The sequence below is a fragment of the Struthio camelus genome, chromosome 6, assembly GCF_040807025.1.
Source record: "Struthio camelus isolate bStrCam1 chromosome 6, bStrCam1.hap1, whole genome shotgun sequence".
In the NCBI taxonomy this organism is placed as follows: Eukaryota; Metazoa; Chordata; class Aves; order Struthioniformes; family Struthionidae; genus Struthio; species Struthio camelus.
Window position 1 is genome coordinate 9,804,282 of NC_090947.1, and position 22,961 is coordinate 9,827,242.

General features: G+C 39.7%; 1 protein-coding gene and 1 long non-coding RNA gene across 3 annotated transcripts in view; one reads left to right on the top strand and one right to left on the bottom strand.

Moving 5' to 3' along the window:
- Positions 1-5,802: 5,802 nt before the first annotated feature.
- On the top strand, positions 5,803-21,667 carry LOC138067618 (uncharacterized). Its single transcript, XR_011141824.1, has 4 exons — positions 5,803-5,895; positions 9,817-9,926; positions 12,331-12,477; positions 21,171-21,667. It is a non-coding gene; the product is annotated as an uncharacterized lncRNA (long non-coding RNA).
- Positions 9,023-22,961, bottom strand: part of BMPR2 (bone morphogenetic protein receptor type 2) — a 118,802-nt gene continuing 104,863 nt past the window's right edge. For both annotated transcript variants that reach the window (XM_068948090.1, XM_009684224.2), the window contains 5 exons: positions 21,667-21,814; positions 20,556-20,692; positions 16,718-16,890; positions 14,343-15,622; positions 9,023-12,552 (listed from right to left, as the gene is read on the bottom strand). In XM_068948090.1, the coding sequence (XP_068804191.1) occupies positions 12,302-12,552; positions 14,343-15,622; positions 16,718-16,890; positions 20,556-20,692; positions 21,667-21,814 (1,989 nt within the window). In that variant the 3' untranslated portion in view covers positions 9,023-12,301. The remainder of the gene's footprint in view (positions 12,553-14,342; positions 15,623-16,717; positions 16,891-20,555; positions 20,693-21,666; positions 21,815-22,961) is intronic.

A 22,961-nucleotide genomic window follows, 5' to 3' on the forward strand; every position in this document is an offset into this window, starting at 1 on the left:
CACTGCTGCTTTGCAGCAGGAGAACTTGGGAGTACCTCCTGTGGCTGGCTGCTATGCTAGAATTAACCCTGTGCCTAAGAACAAGCCTTTTTGGTACTGCTACTTGCTGCTGTTTGGTTGCAAATACGGAGTGTTTCACTTACACTCTCAATTCATGGCTCATGCAATTAGATAGGAACGTCTGGTTTCTTTTTTTCTTCTTTCTTTTTGTCTTTTTAGCATATTTCCATCCCTCAGGATCACAGGGTAAAGCTTAAACCTATGACTTACTTGCATTCTGGTTCTCCAGAATTTGGAAAATAAATAAAATTAGCCTGCTATTAATGATGATTTTAAGCCAGCTGTGTGTCCCTGAGGCCTAATTCATCATTTTTAATCACCTTGCAAGAAACGTCTTGGCACAGCAACAGTAATGCAGGTTCCCAATAAATAGGTTCCAATATACCTCAGCAGGGATCCAGCAAGACCTCCTGCAAGAGACTCTGTTGCCACCCAAATACATCTTGCTCACACCATTAAAGCTGGTGTGTGCAACAGCAACTCCGACCTCATTGACTGCAGTCAGACCTAGAACTTGCTGCAATGATTTGTATCAGGCCTGGTTTTAAATAGCTCAGAGACGAGGAGGTGCTGCAAGTTACTCTTTACAACTCTCTGCAGGGCACGTTATTGTCTCTTCAGTGGGAGGAAGCAGAGAGAGAGAGAACAAGAGAGAGGGAGAGCAAGAGGGAGAGAGACTGGTAAAATACATCACTGCAAAAAATACACACTAGCTACCAGTAGCAACACCAGCCAGAGAGCACAAACTCACCTGACTTTTTATGAAGTGTGCACAGTTTCAGGCACATTAAACTATGCTATGAAGAATGTATTTCTAGTTATTCTGCTTAGGAAATCTAGTAGTCTGGGGTGTTAACTTCTGGCAAACAAAGGCTGTACTAAGTGAGAGAGGGAAGCAAAAAGGGCCTGTACCGTTCCTAGGAGCTGTTTGCAGGCCTGTTGCAAAGAGTGGCACTAATAAGAAGGGCTGTACAACTACTGTTACCTGTTTGGTTTTATCACGATGCCCTAGACTATTAGCCTTTTCCTATTAGCAGTTGGCAGGGGACACAAAGAAATAGGTCAAAGACAAGTGCTGAATCCTACTATGTTGCTAATGCCTGAAACAAGTATCTCTACCCTACCCCTTGCCTTCTTTCCGCTTCCTCAAATCCACCTCATGCATCTTGGGACACTGCACACTGGCTTTTACCCATCCTCTGCCAAAACTGTGCTAAACCTGCTCTGTATTGAGTGCATGTGATCGTGCCCCAAAGGTGCCTGGGCCATGGTAGGTGGTCTTGGGAAGCCGCTGTCTTTCCCATCAGGAATTGAAATGCACCTGGCTCAGTCGTTTCCAACCTTTCTCAATATCCCTAAAATTTTTCTAGTGACTACGTGAGCCCGTCTAGCAATGCCACCTGCTCAGATGTTGTGCAGTAAATACAGACTTGCTTCCCTTGGTGATCTTCCACAGATCACACACAGGGCTGCCCCAGAGTCTACCAGCTGTCCTCAGGGAGAGTTGTTTGTTGCCTTTGTAAAAGAGGCACGAAACACCCCCAAAGCATGACATGGGAGCAGATAACCAATTGGGAATTTCTCCCAGACCTTTCCCATAGTACTGAGATCTGAAGAAAGGAAGATCCCCTGACATAAAAGCAGAAGGCCTTGGGGTGCTGGTTAAATTCTAAGAATCAAAATATTTCAGCTCCTAGTATGAAGGAGAATGGTAGTCTTTCAGGCTAACGTTAAAAGCTGAGTTCATACACGTACAAACAGTTTGGTACATTAGAGTTTTCCCGCTTGTGGAAATTAACCTTTTTAGCCAATAGAACATGTTTCGGGTCATGGCAGGGAGCAGATGTCTGTAATCTCTTGCACGTGGAAAATTTCCATAACATCAGAATTAACAAGAAGTAAATGGAGGGAAAAAAAACTGAATGGAAACAAGTGAAAGACTGATGTGGCTGCGTTCCATGAAGTATGTTCTGCAGCTGCATCACTGCTCTGGAACAAAGGGGAATGTAGTTGTTATTGTTTTACTTTCATTTCCCATTAGCAAGGCAAAAGTCCAATAGGAATGGTTGTTTTTTCTGCAGGAGAGAGCTGGCTGAGGTGAGTGCATGCGGTCACACAGGGAGATCACTAAGAGGACTATTTCTTAAGTCTGAGTAGCTCACACACCCGGTAAAAAATACATCAGTAAAATTCAGCAGCAATGCATTGTTCCTGCAGAGCTGATTCACGGCTTCTCAGATGCCCTGAGGATAAAACTCAGCTGCACCTGCCAGGGATAGGGCGGGACTTGGCTGCTCTTGCTGCCAGCAAGGAGTGATATTTGCTGAGTGGCGGGGCTTCACTGCCACCCCACATGCAAGCTCCCAGGCCTGCCTTGGTGGCGGCAGCAGCAGCCTGGCCTTGCAGGGCACTAGGGAAGGGGAAGTGGGCATAAAGAGAAGGTCGTTTTTGTTACGTTGATCAGCTCAGCATCCCTCCCCTGATTTACTGCAGTGCTCCCATGGGCTCCTCTCCCCTATACCAACTCCTCGCGTCCAGACATTTCAGTGATGTTGGCAGGAGCTTGAGGCCTCTGAAGTCCTCCCAGGAGCAGCTCCAAGAAAGTTAGATTTACTGTGAGACTGTAGTCAGGAGAGAGTGGGGCCAGGGACACTTTCTGCATCTTGGGATGCAGGAAGCCATGTGAAGCTCTTGTTTCCCTTGCGCACAACAGGCCTGTTCCTCTGTTGCCCAGCAGATCCAGCCTGGAACGTTCTGGGAGGTTGCCTCCTGTCAAAAAGGAAATGAGGCTTGTCATGGCCCCTCCCTGTAGCCTGGGGTTTCTAGATTCATGACAGCAAGAAATGAAGCCACTCTGTCCCTCTTCTTGGTTTGTACTTTGGAGGTAACTCATCACCCACAGAGATGTCAGACTGGCAAAGCTTTACTTGCTTGCAAAAATCAACAGTCACTGCGAATAAAAATTGCCAAGAATCAAGTAAAGAGCAGAGATGTAAGCACCAGAGCAAGAGAGGTGAAGGATAGGACCCACCAATCTGCGTGTAATGGGAAGTGCTGAAGCAAGTGAGATCCCACAGTACAGGGGCTTGATGCCTTAAGGAAGAAGTTGTGTGTTTGCAGCACTGTAAGGCCTGTGATGATTGTGCTACTGTGTTGTGCACATGGTGCTAATATGGAACCCCTTCCCAGGGGAAAGGCCAGTCCAGGGGGTAGCTAGGAGGGCAGCCAAAGAGAAGAGGAGTTCTTAATTCTGGTGACATGGCATTAGGTTGAGCTCGGTTACAGATGGTGTAAGGCCTTACCTCAGTTGTGGTGACAATTTCCCGACTGAGCTTGCAGTGCGTTGGTAGCCCCAGCCAGCGCTGCTCAGTTTGTGTTCCAAAAAGAGAGGGAGAACTGACTTCCCTCTGCTTATGCTGGCATTAAACAGAATGGCTGTCTCAGAGCTCAGCTGGCATTTGGATGGCTAGAAAAGGCACAAAATATGGGGTTTGTTTCTTGTTTAAAAGGAAGCCTTGTTTAATATTTTCCTCCTGCTCGGGAAGGGACGACTTAGTGCTGGCGCTACTCAGTTTTCAGGACCGTTTTGCAGGGCTGCATTTATTTCCTTCTGTTCTCCCCATGGACAAGCAACCACATATCCCAAAGCCTGAGCTCCCTGCCCTCTGCCTTAGTGGCAATCAAGCCCTGGAGAACTAAACCCCTCTCGCACTTAGCAGTGGTCCCACAAGAGACAAGAAAGCTTTCTTTAGCCTTGACCAGAAGAGGCCAAATAAACAGTGTCACCTGTGTACAGGTACAGCGTAGCTATCATTTGTATGGTGATGATTCCCAGTAATGACTCAGCTTGAAGTTCCCCACAAGTATGACTGGGCTTCCTTGCAAAGTGAAAATAGACCATCAAAAAGATCCCAGACAACTCCTTCAAATGAAGTTCTTTTGCATCGAGAATTGGAAAACATCCAGAACATGAGGCAGCAAAACAAAGGCAACTGCAGTGGAGTAAAGACTGATCTCTTTCCAGAAACTTACCTTCATGTGGCCTAGCAGACAAGAAACTCCTGGGCTGGACCAGTCCGTGCAGGAAGTTCACAGGTTCCTTGCACAGACTTAATCCATCTCTTCCAGTTCTGATGGATAGGACGGCAACTTTGGGCTGGGACGGCTGCTGCTTGTAAGGATGCCAAGACGTTGTGTCCTCATGGGGAGGGGGAAAGAGTGCAATACTTCATGTGGGAAGGACGGGGGTTGCAGTCTTAGTTCTTGTCCCAAATGCAGAGGTTGTTGCTTGCTGTGCTCCTCCCATGTGCTTTGTTATCAAGAATCCCATAGTCCATCCAAGTTCAGCCAAATCAAAAGTGGAGGGGAAAAGTATTTAGTTAAAATCTGCAACTGTATGAGACTTCTCTCTCCCTTTTTCTTTTTTTCTTTGCTTTGTTTTTCTTTAAATGCTTAGCCCACTGACAAGGTGTAGCAAGAGGCCGTATAAGGCCTACTGCTGTGAAACACCCACAAACTATATTTAGTTGCCAATGCGAGCATCCTAACTGGCTCACCAGTGATAACGGGCAGAAAAGCAAGCAGAGGCACTGCATTCCTGCAGCAAAGGCAGGACTTTTGCAGTGTGAAATTATTTCACACTGTTATCTGATGACAGTGCAATGTGTAATCTGTCACATGCCTAAGGTGTCTGAAAGTCCTATTCAGCCTTCAGTAATGAAGTAGTTCCTCATCCTTCAGCCAACGAAACACAGTCCCAACAGGAGTTTTCCTCTGGGAACATGTCTTATTACTTATGGCTTACAATACCATAAAGAAAAACACAAAAGACCATGCTTTTTGTCATTAATATGATCTTTAATAAATGGAATAATGCACCATTTTACAGCAAGCCATTTCTTTTAGATCTAAAGAACAGCCTTTTAAATGTTCTTATCCAATGTCTCTGTATCAATACAATCTCTTTTATTTAGGTTTATATATAACAAAGCAATTCTTACAAGTATTCATAGAAAACTCTGTAGTGGCTTTAACAATGTCAGCTTTCATAGTGGCATCCACAGATGATTAAAAAACAAAAATTAGCTTTTTATTTCATACTCACACTGTTCCATGAAACACAACTTATACAGCATAGCAAGGGTATTGGGCAGTTTATATAAAAGAAATAACTGAAAACAATTATTTATAAATTCATACATAATATTTCCTCAGTTATTTGAGAGGAAAAAACAAAAATACCCGTTAACAAAAGGGTTCTGATGAGACTCCATATTCTAGGGTTTCTCCCCCTCCTCCCCAGAAACGCTCGCTCAGAAATTAATGCTCTTTTTACAGTCTTTCATAAAGAAAACGGCAGTTTCACATCTCCTTATTTCAGCTTCTACAGAAGACCAAACCCTAGAAATCAGTCTTTGCCATGTTCATTTTCCTTTTATACTGCATTTGGGGGGAAAACAGCGAACAGTGATTGTAAAATATGATTCCAGCTTATATAAACGTGAATAGAGCACACTTTCCTCTAGAGACAAGAAGCAGACAAGAAACATTACATTAAACCTTTTTAAATATATTACAACATTGTGAAAGAGAGAGAAGAGCCACAAATTAGAAATTGTCAGGAAAGTGACAAATGAAAGTCAGCTGTAACTTGGACTTGCCTGTTTCTTTGTTTTTGTAACTGTTTAAAAATTAGTGAAACATTAACTATTTTATTTTCTTTTGAATAAACAAGATTGAAATGTGATACTTCACGGTACAGTTCTGAAGCACAAAAAAGTGAATCAAGTGCTCTAGAAATAAACCTCACAAATTTTTGCTCCATCTTAAAAACAGGTAAGTGAATGGGCTACAAAAGTTGATTGTTGGGAGGCCTTAAAACTAATAAGCTATAAAAAATAACTATTTCTACTTTAAAATAGTTACCGTGCAAGAGGCTATGCTCCTGAGGGATGTTTTTAAGGTAGCTGCAGAAGACTGCAAAAATTTTGAAGAAATCTTTCCTTACTGTGACAGTTACTGAATCTGTTGAAACACGACCTATGTATTGAAGTTAACCAATTGAGTTACTTGCAACTTTACACAATTACCAATCGACAGGCTTTTAAAAATATCTGACAACTAAATTATAAATTAACATAACTCCAACTGGTTCTTGGTTGTTATGCACACATATAGATTAAACCACAGTGAAATAAATAGAAATTGCCATAAAAAGTACTTCCATATTAGTAATTCAGTTTAGTCATGTGACTGAATCAGACCTGTCCTAAGCCCAGATCAACATAAAAGGGCTTTGGTGTAAATGAGAACTTATCTTGAAACCTTCCATTATCGCTCCCACTGGTGCGGTTCCACTTCCTGACAATAACCGCAGCTGAACTGGTACTGACCTAGTACGACAGCCTGACTCAAGGCATCAGCTAACACTCCGCAAAACATCAATGCCCAGGGTCAGCCCCTGCGGTCTAACGTTCCGCCTTGGCCTTCCCAGCACTAACGCTTATGAGAAAATATTAAAACCAGCACCAGCTGAATCCAGCCCTCCTTCAGTCAAAATCAATGGCAAACTCCTCTTTGATTTCAATAACAAGCGCTAACTGATTAGATGCTGATTTCCTCAGATATGCTTAGGCCAAACAGAACTCCCATTTTGATTTGAAGGAGGGCCTGAATCCATATGTTTATCTGCAGAAGTGGAAGGTCTACTACCTGTTTTAGTGAGTACAGAAGAAATCTCAAAACGAGAAATCTGATTTGTTACTTTTTCACATCCAAACTAAACCTAATTTCGGAAAAAAAAAAAAACCCACACCCTTATTTCTACAGCTTGAGGCTTTGTGCGACAATATACAAGCCTAAAAAGTAATTTCTCCCCATTAGATTTAATGGCCTAAAAAAACCCTATGTTTAAATGGCACCTGCACATATAACCATAGCTACTATGTAACAAAAGCCTTGGAAAAATTATCATACTTAAGAATTTTGTATTTTTTTTCAGACTTAGCTTATATCTTTAAGGGAACAACCTTAAATTACTCAGCTTCAGCTGAAGTTCAGATCAAGTGCATTCCTAGCTTTCTCTCGAGAATAAATTCATTCCACCTAAACAATCAGTGGTCTGTTCGGAGAAATCTTACAGTACTGGACTACGTGTCACAGACTGAGCCCAATATGCATCGTGATGTACTAAGGACAACTTAAAAATGGCCTATGAAAAACTGCACTATACTTGCTACCACTGCTACCATCTGATGCTGTAATCCACAGAAGTTAATCCTGGAATTTACGCATGACATACATATGCATCTAAATACATATAGAGTTTACATAAAAATATGTATTTGGCCCCACTGCCATATGTATAGCTTTTTCACGGAACAACGGATTATAACTGAACAAAAAAGAATAAGTTCCTGAAAAAAGGGAGGTTATTTAATATATTTATCTGTTAAAATGGATAGTGGGAGATCAGATAGCAAAATTCAAATAAGCCAAATTTGCACAAAGGACTGAGTCGTCGAGCCTATAATCCAACATTCATAGCCTAATCAATCCTACGCCAAACTTCTTTGATAAATTGTTCCAAATTTTCAAATTTAATAGACATCGGGTCAGGTATGCTTGGCAATTACTATTTCATTGCTTAAAAACATTCTCTGTTTCAGCAATGGGAACTTCTACTATTTTTATACGAGTAAAAATTACAGCATACCACAAGACAGTTCTCCTGTAAAGACTACATATGTGGATTTAAAAATTCTGTTTAATTAGGCTGGAACTTTTCATAATAACATTTCAAGGGCAAAATGGCTGTCATCTTTTGAGTATTTCCCACAGAAGAAAATTATCATCTGGACATAAACCTAGTAATAGTACCCTAATGGACTTTTTTTTTTTTTTTTTTTTTAAATAACACTCTCAAAAGTACTTTAGGGATAGATATCATTAGAGCAGAAACCATGATCCCAAAAATCAGCCTAACACTGAAACTATGCCATGGATAACGTCTACGACATGTATTTTCTAAATACCTACTCATTAATATCAAGTTTTGCCCAATAATCTCTTCCATACATATACAGAACCCCCCTATTCTCCTTGCTCAGGCAGCTAGGATTAAAAATTTCTTTTGGCAAAAGCTGATAGATGTGAGGATATGTATTTTCTAATCATATTTATATTTTTTATTTATTCCTGAAACCTGCCAGCATCCATCTTGCATTGTTTTTTGTCCCTAATGGACTGAAAAAAATGAAATCGTGTTGCCTTTGAAAATTAGGTAACTTTACAGATGCAAACAACACTTAAGTGAACTGCAGTAAGAAAGCAAAACACAGACAAAACCAATTTTCAATTAAAATGTTCCTTGTTTCAGAGAGTATTATAATGATGACAATACCAGTTGTTTTTCTTTTAAATTAAGTATTCATTTACCTTTAGCTATGCAATTTAACTGCATCTGGGAATTCCAGGAATGGCATTTTTATTACTGTTTAGCATGTGAAGCTATAGACCATTGTGAGCAAATTCAGGGTAAGTGTTCCAGATAATCTGACTTGTAAATATCAATTCTAGAAGAAAATAAATTTCACTATGCAGGTATGTTTGTACAAATGGTTAGAATTCACATTCTAAAAACTGTGTAATGTTGATGAGTATCTCTATTATAGGAAATAGAAAAACAGGCAATGTATTTAGCCTAAGCAAGTCTTATAGCTTCAATTGTCATGTCATTTTCTAAAATCAGTAAGGTTTTGGATTTTGCCTTATGTACACAAACATCACAAATGTTTGCTGCAACATTTTACTTGAATTACACATTATAAATCACCATAGCAAATATTCTACTGTTGCCTATTTGACAGTGGCAAAATTCAGTTCTTTACATTATCTTGTCTGCAATATACATCAGAAATTGATAGAAAATTATCAACTTCCATAACTAACCTTTTTTCTTAAAAAAAAAAAAAAAAAAAAAAAGACCACACACACACACACACAAAGAAATAAAACACATTTTCTACCCTAGATAATAGCATGTTAATCAACTATCCATGTGTGTCTGATCTGTAGAATTCTCTTACATGTCTTTCATTCAGTTAAGGATGATTCCCCAATGTACTTTTGTGACATACAATTCAATGTCATTCAATTTATGGAGAATATATTCTGGGCAGACTGGACTGTGCACTGTGAGCAAAAAAGGTCATTACTAAATTAAGCATTAAAAACAAAGTGTGCTAATCTGATTTCACCTGGCTGTGGCAGAATCAGAATATTCTGGTACCTACTTAAAAGTTCATTTTGATTGACCTTTAAAACTAATAGCTTTTCTCTATTTAATCTATAAGGTATTTTGGGATAAAGTACACCTTGCTATCATGTTACAAATTACACTTATCCATAGCAGATTATATAGCTTTTTTAAAAACTAATTATGATTCATCCCAAAGGCTTTTCACCAAGTGATAGAAAAAGATAAATGAAATTATGATGTTTGTTTTGAGAATGTTTAAGAAAAACTGCAGAACTGCAGAAGAACCTTTCCAGCTGATATATTTTAATTTTATTAAAATCCTTTGATTGCATTGAGCATAAAATGTTGGATTTCTTACAAAGGATTGGCCTGAAAAGAAAGGCTAGAAGCCTGGTGTAAAACTGTCTTAGCAGAAAGAAGCAGTAGTCAGAGCAAATAACTTTTCTCTCCCCAGAGTGTTTCAAGTTAGGTAAAAGTGTCCTACATATGCTTTTCAGGCCACATTCTGCAACGTTGATGGATGCTACATGTCAGGCAAAGCAAAAAGTCTTTGGAAAAGGAGTGAAGAACCTTCAACATGCATGATACAGCGATCATCACAAAAAAGGTACTATACTCCAGACATTCAAATGTAGACCCAAAAAAGTCCAAATGAGGTAAGAAACACAGCCAACGTTACAAACAGAACGCCAAAAAATCTTATTCAGATCTTGAAACCCAGCTGAGCAAATGGCAGGTTTACATCATCTGGGATGCGAGACTGCAACAGATGGCAAGCCGGAGAGTGGATTAAGACTAAAACCAGAGAAAGGCTGTCTTTTTGAAGAGGGGAGACCTAACTGTATATTTACACAACAGGATAACAGAATTACACCTCAGAGAAGAAAGGTATTACCTGAAGTACAACAGAGATGAGACCATAGGGAGCCCAAAGTCTATCATGGCTTATATTTCTACAGCTGTGCTGAATCAGAGACTGGGTTTATAGTGCTAGCTCTTGGAGATATCTAGGAGAAGCGTTTAAGGAACATCAAGATAGGAAATCATAAAAATCAGGTATAAACAAGGGAGTCTGGGTAACAGCAAGAATCAGATGTAGGAAGGCATATATTATATATGCTGGTTATATCATCAGAGGTAAAAGAACAGAGTTGGCAAAATTTACTTCATGGGGAAAAATAATACAATAGCAAGGAAACACATGAGCTTGAAAGCATGCAGCATCTGTTTCAGTCAGCTGAGAGAGGACATGTTGGGGGAGGCAATCGTTGGCTAGTGATACTCTGCATAGGAGTCTGGCACGCTGACTGAATAGATTTCCTGTCTTTGAACATAACCCGTTTTCAGATGCAGTGACAAAACTTTACTCAGTACTAAAGACTGACATATGTTATATACTTTTAATGTAAATAGGTTTTAAGGAAGTGTTTTCAATCAGAAAGAATATTTCTCAAGGTAAGTCTTAGATGGAAAAGGGGTCTGGCCAGTAAGGAAATTAATTTTCTTCCAGTAGGCAGCAAAAATGATCGTTTTAATAACGTTATAATACTAATAATGTTTACTTGAGAAGATGAAAAAACAAATTATCTCAATAGATATTTCATTCATGATCACTGACACCTAAAAATCAATGTGTGGAGTGTTACAGACAAGCAGAAAGAAAGGTCTAACCAGAGCAACAAACCCCCCTCCCTCCCAAACACTCATAACCGTGAATTTTAAAAGCATGCATTGAATTTTAACAAGATGAATGAGAGGCTCTAAAAACTCTGAAGGGAAGAAAAGTTTTAACTTGGCAAAAGCAGCCAATTAGGATGCACCTACCTGCATAAGTAATCAGGCTGATTTTACCTCAGACTTTCTGTAAGGAGGTAAATCCTGAAAAATTTGTGACTCACCACAAAACTGGTTCGTGCCGATCAAGATGCATGATTTTCTTCCTCTATGTAAACAAAATATCTTTAGCAACCTATCTTCACTAGAGCTTTTAAGTATGACAGTCATTAAGATTTCTGATAAAAATGTTTTTCAATGTATCTTATGAGTGATCTAAATAAGGTTTTACATAAATACAAAGGCTGAACCTGCACACAAAATAAAATGGAAAAAATGGCTGACCGTCTCCTTACATTCGTTCAAGGTTTTGTTATTCAGAACTTCACAGGCTAGGATCTACTACTATAAAGGAAACACATTTAGATTTGGAAGGATTAAAGGAAAGGTATTGAGTTCATATTTTTTTCTTCCTTTTTAAAAGCCCTTTCAAGTTGGGAATAATTCATGCATTGTCACCTCAGAACACAATGTGACACAGGCAGCTGCTTCAAGCTGGCTACGGTGTGCAAAGTTCACTGTCATGACTGGCTGACTGCTCAACTGTCAGGGAAAAATTAACAAATACTCACAGAAAGGGGAACATGTGGCAGTTTTAGAAACACACTTTTCAATAAAGCATACTGTGAACTATAGACTATTGCACATTTCAACATGACACAAGAAAAATAAGAGTTCAAAAGAGAATACACTTTTTAACATAGAAATATACAGACTAGCTTGTGCACAGAAATCAAAACATGGTTACAAGACACCACTGCAGTCAAACCTGTCTTATAGTCTGCTTATGATCTTAGTGACCTTAAGAACCTGGTCCAAACTGATTATCAGCAATTCCTTTTTTTGTTACTTTTTTTAAAAAAATATTTTGAGACCACATTTTTGATACACATATATATATTCCGTGGTCAAAACAGACAGACTTAACTTGAGCGATACTAAATAAAAGTGCAAAAACGTTCAAAAAATAAAACAAAATAAAAAAATATGGAAGCATAAGCTAAAAATTTTCTGCATAGCTGAAATCTATTTAAAGCGAGTCCTTGATAGGGGTTGCTGACAGGAGGAGAAAGCAGTTTTTTAAAATGTCTTCTGCATGTTTGTTTCAAATAATGCAAAAAAAGGTCATTTGTCGGCTATTAAAGTATTTCACAGGCAGTTCACTCCTGTGTCCTTAGATACCATTGTGGTGGCAGTGCCTCCTTCTGCAAGGTAAACAGCAGTGCTGGATTTGGAGTGGACTGCCCGGTCACTGCCGTTATTGTTCACCTCGCAATGCAGCGGTTCAGTGGAGATGACCCACGTTGAAGGACGCCACCGCTTAAGTGAGTACGGAGTTTTCACACGTTTCTTGATCTTTTCTCCTGAGCCTGATTTGCCATCCTGTGAGGAGTCACCTACTGAAGACATTAAAAAAAAAAAAAAAAAAAAAGTAGACAATAGCATTACGAGGAAGATTATGCTAGAGATTTCAGTGTTGTTGCTCATGCAATAGAAGAACAACATCTTATCAAAATAAGCAACTGTGTGGCAGAGGCACGACAGGTATATGAACTGCAGTAGCTGCCATTAAAACAAAAGATTCTGTTCTCTGTCAAAAACTACTTCACTGAAGTAATTTGTGTTACCTTGAACGTGCATTGGCAAACAGCAGAATCAGCATTTGCCTTTTGAGTAGCTTTTGCAATCCTAGTATCTTAATTACCTGTAATGGGAGGTAAGGAATAATGGAGCTACCACAGGATGGCAAAGGCTCATTTTTAATAGCATAATTAAATTATAGATCCTCTAACTCCCACTCCACCTAGCAAAGCAATTCTTTTACATAAAAAGCCTCAGGCAAGGCTTAGACCTTCACCTGGAGGCAAAATGGTCCGTTCTCTTTTTCTCCGAAGTCAGGATTTGGGGTTGTAAACTGCCAAACCCAGCTGCTTCTCAATTTTAAATATGATTAACATTTCAGCAGTAGAAATCTGATTTTTTTTTTTAATCCAACCCTTTCACTTTACTTACTTAACCTTCAACCCCTCTTTTTTTTTGTTTTTAACTTAATCTTCAATTAAAAGTTACTGCAATAATATTCCCTCCCCCAGTAAAATTTCAACTCAAATCACCATGTTAGTCAACGAATTAAGGTTTCCTGCTTAAAAGAAACATTCCACTGCTGAATGTTCAACTACATTTCTTGAAAGATCTGTTCTGGTTTGTTTCTAACCCTTTTCTTTCCATACACGTAATGCCTGGCACACCAGATAATTTCACTGGTATTACAGTCTCTTATCTAAACACGGTCAAAGGTTTGCAAGGATCCTTCAAGGACTACAGTGCATTGTCGAAATATATCCTCTTAAAAACGCACACAAGGAAGTGTTTGCAAAAGCTCCAACAGGCCCAAAGACAAAAGACATGTCAGAGGATGTAGCAAATTTAGCTATAACTACCATGAACACATTCTTACTGAAAAAAAAGAGTGTCCCATTACAACCTCTTAAATCTTTGCCTGTAGAACACGCTAAGGCAGTTATTCTCATGGTGTCTATTAAAATTGATTCCTTCTCTAACTACTTTGATTAATTTTTAATATGTACATGGTAAATTGATGAAAGAGTTCTATAATTATTGGAGCTCAGATAGCAAAGTAGAGAAAGCCTGAATGTCTATCTAGGCTGGAATAATACAGTAAAATCTGTCACTTTAAAAATAATAGAATGTATAAGTAGTTATTGTAATAAATTATTTTAATCAATGCATCTTAAAGCCAACTACTCTAAAGAGAATGAGGAAAAGTAAGGAAAAGAGGGTACAATATGCTCCTGAAGGAAAAAATAGCAGCCTATTTCAGCATGCTTTGCAGCTGCCAAGGTAAGTGCCTTGCAAAGAGTAACGAGTGCAGAAGTGACTACCTGCCTAGAGTCAGAGGAGGTAGGTTAGAAAGGGACAGATTTGTTGTAGGTATGGGGAAGGAAGATCGTGACCTAGTACGTTCTGAAGTTGATAGAGACAGAAGACAGCACTTTAGTGAGAAGACTGAAATTGTGCTGATGGAAATTAAACTTATATGGGATTTAGTAGGTATGTTTTGAGGAAGGAAAGGGGACACAGAAGTATTTTCTATTCAAGCAGATACACATAGTTAGTTATTGAGTAAAAAACGGGTCAGGGAAACTGTTCAAGTCCTGCTGGCACTTACACTGCATACTACTGCTATCCAAACTATTTGTGGCTGACAGATCCAGCGAATTAGGCCTCTGTGCTCTTCTAGTCTGGGTCTGTCCAGGATTTCTTGCTACGTTCTGGATACTGAGCGTAGCTGGGTCTTGCACTGGACACGGATTACTGTTGTTGTTATTGGCATTTGTTCGGCCATTATCCAGTGGTCTCTCTCTCCTGTCCACTAGGCGGTCCAGAACACCTTCATCATGGCCAACCTGCTGCTCCCGTCTCAACAAGGGTTCATGCTCATCAGGGCTTGAATTAATATTCAGCCGACTATCCTCTCCACTGAACTGGTTCTGAAGCATTTCCTGGGCCCTCTGTGCTACTGAGCTGGCTGTCTGGCCAGACGGCACTGCCCCATTTGCGTATTGGGTTGTGCCAGCATGAGAGTTTATGCTGTGGCTTCTCCCAGCCACTCCGTTCATGGTAACTGTCACCACGTGAGGTTCTGCGGCATTGATAGTGTTCATCTTGGCAACTCCCGTTTCCACTTGCTTCAAGTTTGATTTGTGCTTACCACCAAATTTTAACCGTGGCTCCTTGGTTGAATTTTTGGTGTTTAAAGGAAGGCTAGTAGGCCTCTTCGGAAGGTTCTGTTGCTTGGGTAGAGGATAGACCTGAGCAGACGGGACATCAGGAATCAAACATGCTTGACCATTGCCAGCTTGTGTGAAGTCCTGCTGTCCTGTCACCTCTACAGCAAGTTTTATGAGTGGATAAAGCAAGCTGGAACTAGTGCTGCTCAGTGGATCTGGTCCGCTGAACTGCTTAAGGGAATGCTCCATCAGATTCTCATCAGAGCTTTCCTTCAGGTTCTTATCCACTTCTTTTGGATCGAGTTTGTTCGTCTCTAGGTCCTCTTCTGTTAGCTGCAGACAAACAGGGGTGGGCCCACCTGGCTGCATGACATTTGTAGTGTGCAAGTTTGTTTCATCTGAGTAAGGCATCTCAGATATGGTGGTCATGCCAGTGCTAGGAGTGAGGCCAGTTGTATTGGTGGTGGTAGTATTGGTGGACAAACTGGTGACACTTGTCTCAGGACTAGGGATGCGAGCTTGTGCTTGTTGCCGCTCATAGTTAATGGAATTTCTGTTCTTTTCGCCTGAAGTCAATGGTGTAGTGGACATTGAATGTTCAGAAGAAATGTTCTTCACTATGCTGTCAGCGTGGTGGATTGAATCTTCAATGTAGGAGGAAGAAGAGTAATCTGGATATGGCCTTATCTTTGATACACGCCTATGATGTGACAGATTCCTTTAAGAAAAAATAAGTGATATTAAGACCATATATGTAAAAATCACCTCACATTATAAAGCTTCTCAATTAAGAAAGCTGAATATCCTTCTGTTTCTTTTCATGCATAATCTAAGGACAGATACAGTACAAACTGAGATCCTTCTGTAACTTCCTTGAAAAATCCTGGCTAGCAGGAAATTGTTTTAGTAGGATAAAAATTTTGTCATGGATGTTATTTATACAGCTAAGCCAGAGATCAGTAATTTCCTTCTATTTGTCCTTTACGCTATTTGTCTAGTTCACTGCTAAGGCACTATTCTAGTTGCAGAGAAGTGAAGCTGAAGGAGGGTAATGAACTCTACAGATAGGATGGAGAAAGTGATGCTGGGAAAAAGTCACAAGGTCCTAAACTGTAAAAAATCTGCTGTTTTAACAACTTAAGCGTTCCATGTTTTGAACAGAAATTTTTAATGACAAAACACACTGCCATGTACAGCAATATTACTCTTCTCTCAAATCCAGATCTCTAGTGTATACTAAGTATTAATGTCAGTTCAGCTAATTCTCACGCCCTCCGGATAATTTATAGACAGAGAAGGGGAATGTGCAGCACCTCTCTCACTGGGGTCAGAATAACGATAACTGAAACGGCAGCCTTGTGGTTCTTTAACTGAAAAGCTGTAGGTTTGAGTCTGGGTGATTTCCTGAACTCATATCTCCTGAACATGTACAGCGTTTACTAGAAAAGTTTTAAATAGAAATTTCACACATCATATAGCAAGAGTTCTTAAAGACAGTTCAGAATCACGTCATGTCTGTGTAAGCCCGTGTGCACAGTTTGTTCGGTTAGAAAGGCCCCTCTGTGAGAAGTCCAGTTTACATAAAAGGTGAATTCTGGGGATGTATAGACAGACCTCAGAACTCCTCATAATGTGGATGCATGTAACATGAAGCAATCCACATCGTATCGTGCAATACCCATAGGCAGACTAGCTCACATAACACACGCCCACTTCACAGGTGCAGCTATAACAGTGTGCTCTAGCTTTCTTCCTGTGTGAGCTATGCATTGGACATTCCCTGGTGACTAAAACCAAATATTTTCTTTCTTACCGCTCATTTTGCATGGCAGTTGACATAGGATTGACTGTTGGGCTAACTGATTTATTTCTCTCCCAAATCATCATGAGTTCTGCCATCCTCTCCTCAGCACACTGCGCTGTTAGTCGAGCTTCAGCATCTTGATCCCAACAGTCTTCAATTGTCTCTTTAAGTGACCTCACAGCCTGCCAGGAAACAAACAAAATCCCCTTTGTCTTGCATTATTTCCCCCTTATATCATGCTTCTAATTTACTGTCTTATGACAGCATTCTGTACACGTGAAAATAATCACAAGCTGGTGAGAAAGAGAAATGGAAGATACACAACACAATTTCATTCAAAGCTAGTTTACCCTAATAATAGTAATATGCAGGATTAACATTACCATATCACACACACAAACTGGAAAGATCATTCTTTAGGAAAAGTTACATTTACAGTTGCCTATATAACCTCCAACCTGCCCTCTTGGATGTATGCATGGTCACTCCCCCTGCCTTATGAAGACCGCGTACAAAGGATTGATGATACTCTGGAAATATCACAGATACCCCTCACTGCTCAGTTCAGCAAATGGTCCCTGCCTTGCTGCCCTGCACCGTTTGCAGTTAGCACAGCCTTGCTCATTGCATCATGCTTTTCTTCTCCTGTTCACTACAGTAACATCCAAGTGCCTCTCAGACATCGGTGAATTGGTCTGCACTGTGGGAGGAGACTATTGCTGCCCTCGTTTTCAGATGGAGAAATGGAAACAGACACCATTTCCTGTGATCACACTGTGGGGTGACTAGCGTAGTCAGGATTAGAGCTCAAAACCTCCAAATAACGCTGCCATATGGTCAGAGACCTGGAGAAGAGACAACTGAGATTACGAGCATTGAACATTTCTACTCCACTGCACCCCAAGTGCAGAAAAAGGGTGGATATTTATTGGCCCCTGCTGCCAGTATGCAGCCCTGGGCTTGCCAGGACATCTCACCTTGTCTACAAGCCAGCTTTAACATCTCCAGCACCAACAACTGCGCACAGCCCCAGCTGGGCACAAAGGCACTCAGTGGGCCCCACGGATCGCTCTTCCTTGTGCCAGATCCACCTTGTTCGCTTCTGGCAGCGACAGCCAGAAGTAGCTCTGCATGCTAGCGGAGAGCTCCGCGCTCACCCAGAGGGTCCTGACACCGCCTGCATCCAGCAAGTCCCTGGCTGCACAGTTTGGGATGAGGTTCCACATAAGTACATCTTTTATCTCCCTTCCCACAATGGACTGAAGTGAGGCCAAGCAACTACGCTCCTCCGTAGCTGAGGCACACGAGTCTAAAAGCACCCTCAGGGACAATGATAGGATAGTGAACTGGATCCATCTTCTCTCCCAGAATAAAAAGCCTTCATTCAGCTTTTAGTACTTGATTTAGTCACTGTTTGGTTTTTATCTCTTAAGTCAGAGGGCATTTTAATCTCCAGTCTTGCCCTTTTGTAAGGCTCTTCCGGTATAGGTTTCCCCTGGCAGAAATTTAGCCAGTATATAACTGAATACCGTCTCTCAGATCTTTTCCTTTTGATATTTCAAGCACAGTCAAAGGAGCACAGTGATGACTGTATAGACAGTTAACAAGACTGAAGTTCTAGAGTAGAACGTTTACTCACGTTTACTAAAGCAATCTATTTTTATTAATTTTAGGTTCAAAGGGATGTATACTAAAATTCACTATTTAGAAGTTCTAACAGTCATAAAAAAAGATGGAAAGGACAGGAAATCGGCATTATTCTGTTTAGTCCCGAGTCATACTTAGTCCCTGTTTTGGGCCTGGCAAATGAGACAGGGATCTTCCTAACATCCCGATTCACCTTATAGCCCTCGACTTATTTTATGAGTATCATTTACTCAGATTGTTGATTGATACAGTGAAAATAGTTCCTCTAATCAAGGTCTGTATCACAATGCGTATGTTCAAGAAGCAGACTGAGACTGCATAGGTAATCATAAATATAGGATTCCACATCTTTTGAGTGTCTTAATTATGTGACCTAAAAACCAAGGCATTGCTTTTTTATTTGTATTTCTTAAAGGAAAAAGGCAAATACATATTGTAACAGATGAACTTACATGAAAGTGCTTTAACCCAAACCTGTAGCATGTCTGCATAGCTTTAAAAAAAGGATAGAAGGCTTTTATCCCACGTGTTGGATACAGAAGGTAAAGAACTGGGTCCAAGGTGAGGTTGTCTGCAGTGTAGTTTTCTACAGTGTCTCCCTTGGAGTGGCCATTGGGATCACATCCTAGACTGACAGAGGGTGGACTGGGTTGTTTGACTGACGTCCATTAGAGACCTACTTTTACTTCTCTCTAAACAATGGTGTAGATCCATCCTTAGAGCAGAACATTCTTTTTAAAATTATTATTATTTTGGATTTTTGCCAAAACGTTAGTGACAACACACAGAATGTGTCAGGCAGCTTAAACATGGGGATCGTTACTAGCTCAGTGTCTAATAATCCTGGAGTCTATCAACTTGTTAGAGCATAATTAACATTTAAAATGCTAGTCTGCAAAACAAAACAAACCTTCTTGACCTGTTTTAGTTATAACTGACTTCAAAAACCACTGGTAAGCTTGGTTCTTTCAACATTACATTTGCCAACATGGCCACAGCTAGAACAGTTGCTGCTTGATTTCCTATATAGTTTGGGTGTGGACTTTTTTTTTTTTTTTTTTTTTTAAAAAGACTAGCTGACCAAAACTGTGCAATAAAATAACCTCTCTATGAAGCTTTCAACTCAGTTATAACATGTTTTATAACAGCATTAATACTGGAGGCTACACTCCTCTCTGAAAATAGTTTCATAGATATTTACAAGTACCAGCATAGAGGAGGCCTTAGGCTCCCCGTTATCTACACAGTAGCTACATACTTATCAACCAGCAAAGTCTCTGAAGGGGGGGCATAATTTCAGGAAAGGAATAACTAAAAGCACTTTTTAAATAAAAGTCAAGCATGTTATTTTCACACTCACAATCAAGCTATTTTAGCTTAAATGGGTTAGCATGTATCAGATGAATCCAGTTACTGTTTGCATTTCACTGTGCTCATAATGAAAGACAAACAGCCCCCTCTAAGCTAAGGGGAATTGCATTACCTCACGTTTGCTGCAGATGAAAGCAAGCAGACTACTACCAGAGTTCAGCCGACTTGCAGTAACTTGTTGGCCTGCAGCAGCAAGCAAGGCTCTAAGCCATGGCTATACTCATTCAAAATAAACAACATTACTTTGTTTATAGCTTTGAAAATAAAAATTGCAGATCAAATGAAGCCATATAAAACGTCTAATGTAGTTATAATGAAATTATTGCTAGAAACTGTAGGCGCTGCAAATTCTGAGGAATATACATCTTCAGAAAAAAGTCATTACAATGTTTATGAAATTGCATTTTTGGAGGAGTATAAATACATTGTTGCTAACTATTTTAGAGTGTTTTTAGTTTGTAAGACAGCAAAAGATAGAAAATACACTGATGTTTCTCATTTGATTTACAGAGAGTATGTGGGCACTTTATGCATACTACTACAGATACTATGTGAAAATTAATCTAACAAGTTATCTTCAGTCTATCACACTTCAACATCCAATAATAATCATACTGTTTTTCCTTAAAAGAAAAAAAAAAATCTAGCTTTAATCTCAATCGCTTTTTTAAATTGAGTTCAGTACTTCAGAAGTCCAGCCAGAAACAGTTCACAGTCCTTAAATACTAAAAAAAGTTGCAAGAAAAAGATATTCAAAATTTGCTTTTAAGAAAGGAGACCACCTTACAGCTGGCTAAGCTAGTGATTCTTTGTAAATATTCTATCTCACCAGGCTGTTTTCTTTCCAGGCTTCTGGGAATTTTGGTCTTTGCTTCTCCCTAGACACCAAGACTTGCATATCTTCAAAAGTGGGATGGTTTCCGACTTCTGTCTGGAAAGCCATCTGGTACTCTGGCACGGATTCCCCTGTTAGCAAAAGAAAGAAAAATCATAGATTTAAAAAAGAAAAAAAAGTAGAACAAGGGCTATCAGGTGATGGAAAGTAGCATCAAACTCGCTGTCTATCAGGATGGTCTCCGTTTTCTCCAAAGTCTGACTTCATAGAGAAAAGCTGAATTAACTGCGAATGAATTAAGTGTTGTTTAGGAGCCTCTCTGAAGGACAGCATCCTCAAACTTTGCTGGTTGAGCAAACTTTGCTCAGACTACCTTGGAACCTGAGGATGACACCTAATTTTCTGAAACGTTGCAGACTCAAAATACTCATATGCTTCATTTTGGAAGAAACCCAAAGACATTTATGTGCAGCTGTTTGACAACAGAGGGAATCCTGCCTGCCAGACTATTAACTCTTTAAACTACATCTTTAGAAATAAAAAGGTGGTTGTGACACTTTCTCACGTGTTAATTTTTACCAGTCTATTTCCTCTTGTTTTTTGTTACAGGTATGGATTTCCCTGAATTTTCAATGTCACTAACATAAATAAAAGCACATACGAATCACTAAAGGCTACATAAAATCACAGCACCTTCCCATCCATTTGTATATGAAGAAGGTCTGAGAAACACTTCAAGCGCTGTATCAGTTTTAAGGACTGAATGCACTGCTCTTGCAATCAGCCCAACTCACAATGTTAATGAACTCTGGACAGTAATTACAGCGCTCAAATTGCACTACCACGAGGCTTGCAAGCTGGTTACAAAAAAGCGATGGAACGTCTTTCAGCATGATCCATGCTTGACACTCAAATACATTATACTGATAACAATAATACTCTTGAACACTAGATGGCACTGACCTAATGGTGAAAAACAACTGAAAATTATTTCCCTTCTACAGAAGAGTTCACTTTAAAAAAAAGGTTGGCTAGGGATTAACTTTGGTTGTGGATACTACTTTCCACTACTTCTTTTCTTTTCTCCTAGTTCTTTTATAGTCACCTGGGAAGAGGTCTGTGCATCGCATAAATATCTCCCAGTAGATAAGGCCTAGCGCATACATATCTACTTGTTTCAAAGCAGATTCACAGTCCCGCAGGTTCACTGCTCCTTCCAGCACTTCTGGGGCCATATAGCGGATCGTACCAACCTAGAAAAAAATAAAATCAAAGTTTCAAATCAGGAAGCAATTCTTGCATCATATTCAATTTATTATGTTTTTTTTTTTAATATCTTTCTTTGTTTCATGTTTTCTACAGTTTAGCAGAAAATGCAGTTCTCTTCTAATCAGTGTCCTCAGCTTCTAGACTCTTATCAGTAGCCCAGTCATAATAAAACCCTTCCTGTGCTCTGTCACATATTGTTTGTACCACAACAAAATAATAATTTTGTCCCTTACGCAATGTTCTCACACGCAATACGATACAGCAGAAATGTTTCTTTTTCCTAAAATTACTCTGTTATATGCCAAAGTACATACCATAATGGGAGAGGAGGTAGCTGAACAAGGAACTGGACTGCTGGCAAAGCTCTCCCCTGCGTCCTCCAGGTTTAAAGGTTATTAACAGCCTTGGAAAACGTATTCATTTCCACTTGGGAGTATGCTAGATGAGAACGCTCATTCACCAGTCCTTGCAGGACAAGTCAGAGGACTACTCTGTATTCCTGCATTTTAAACAATGGTTTTGTATCCTTTTGTATCTTTGTTCAGTGAGGAGAGATCGAACAAGAGCAGGTGTGCTAGGTGGTATTACTATAATACTTCCTTTCTAAGGAAGTAGTTGATTAGAACTGGGAAATACATTCTTTGAATGAAATGTAAAGATTTACTGTAAAAGCATAAAGACGACAAATATACTGAAGCATTCTGGGACTTTCGCTCTTCATTTAAAGTAGTCTCACTGAAGTTGAGTAGCCTATGTTCGGGTGTCAATGTATTTAGGCTTATACAAAAGGAAAACAACAAAGCAGCACTCTCTGAATTCACAGCATCTTAAAAAACAAAGCTCCACCATTTCTCTTTCTGCCCAGGGTCCGTTCTACCTAATCCACTCCTGACAGATGTTTTTCCAGTCTGTTCCTTAAAATCATAAAATCTGGCAAATTCTATACGTTTCCTTGGCAATCCATTCCAGACCACCTCTGCCCTTCTACAGATTAGAAAGATTTCTCTATGTCTAACCTAATTTTTCCCTCCTGTAATGTAATCCCATTTATCTCTTGTCCTATCCACAGTGAATAGGAACAGTTTATTCCTTTCTCTTTGTAGTAGATGTTTACATATTTGAAGACTTGTC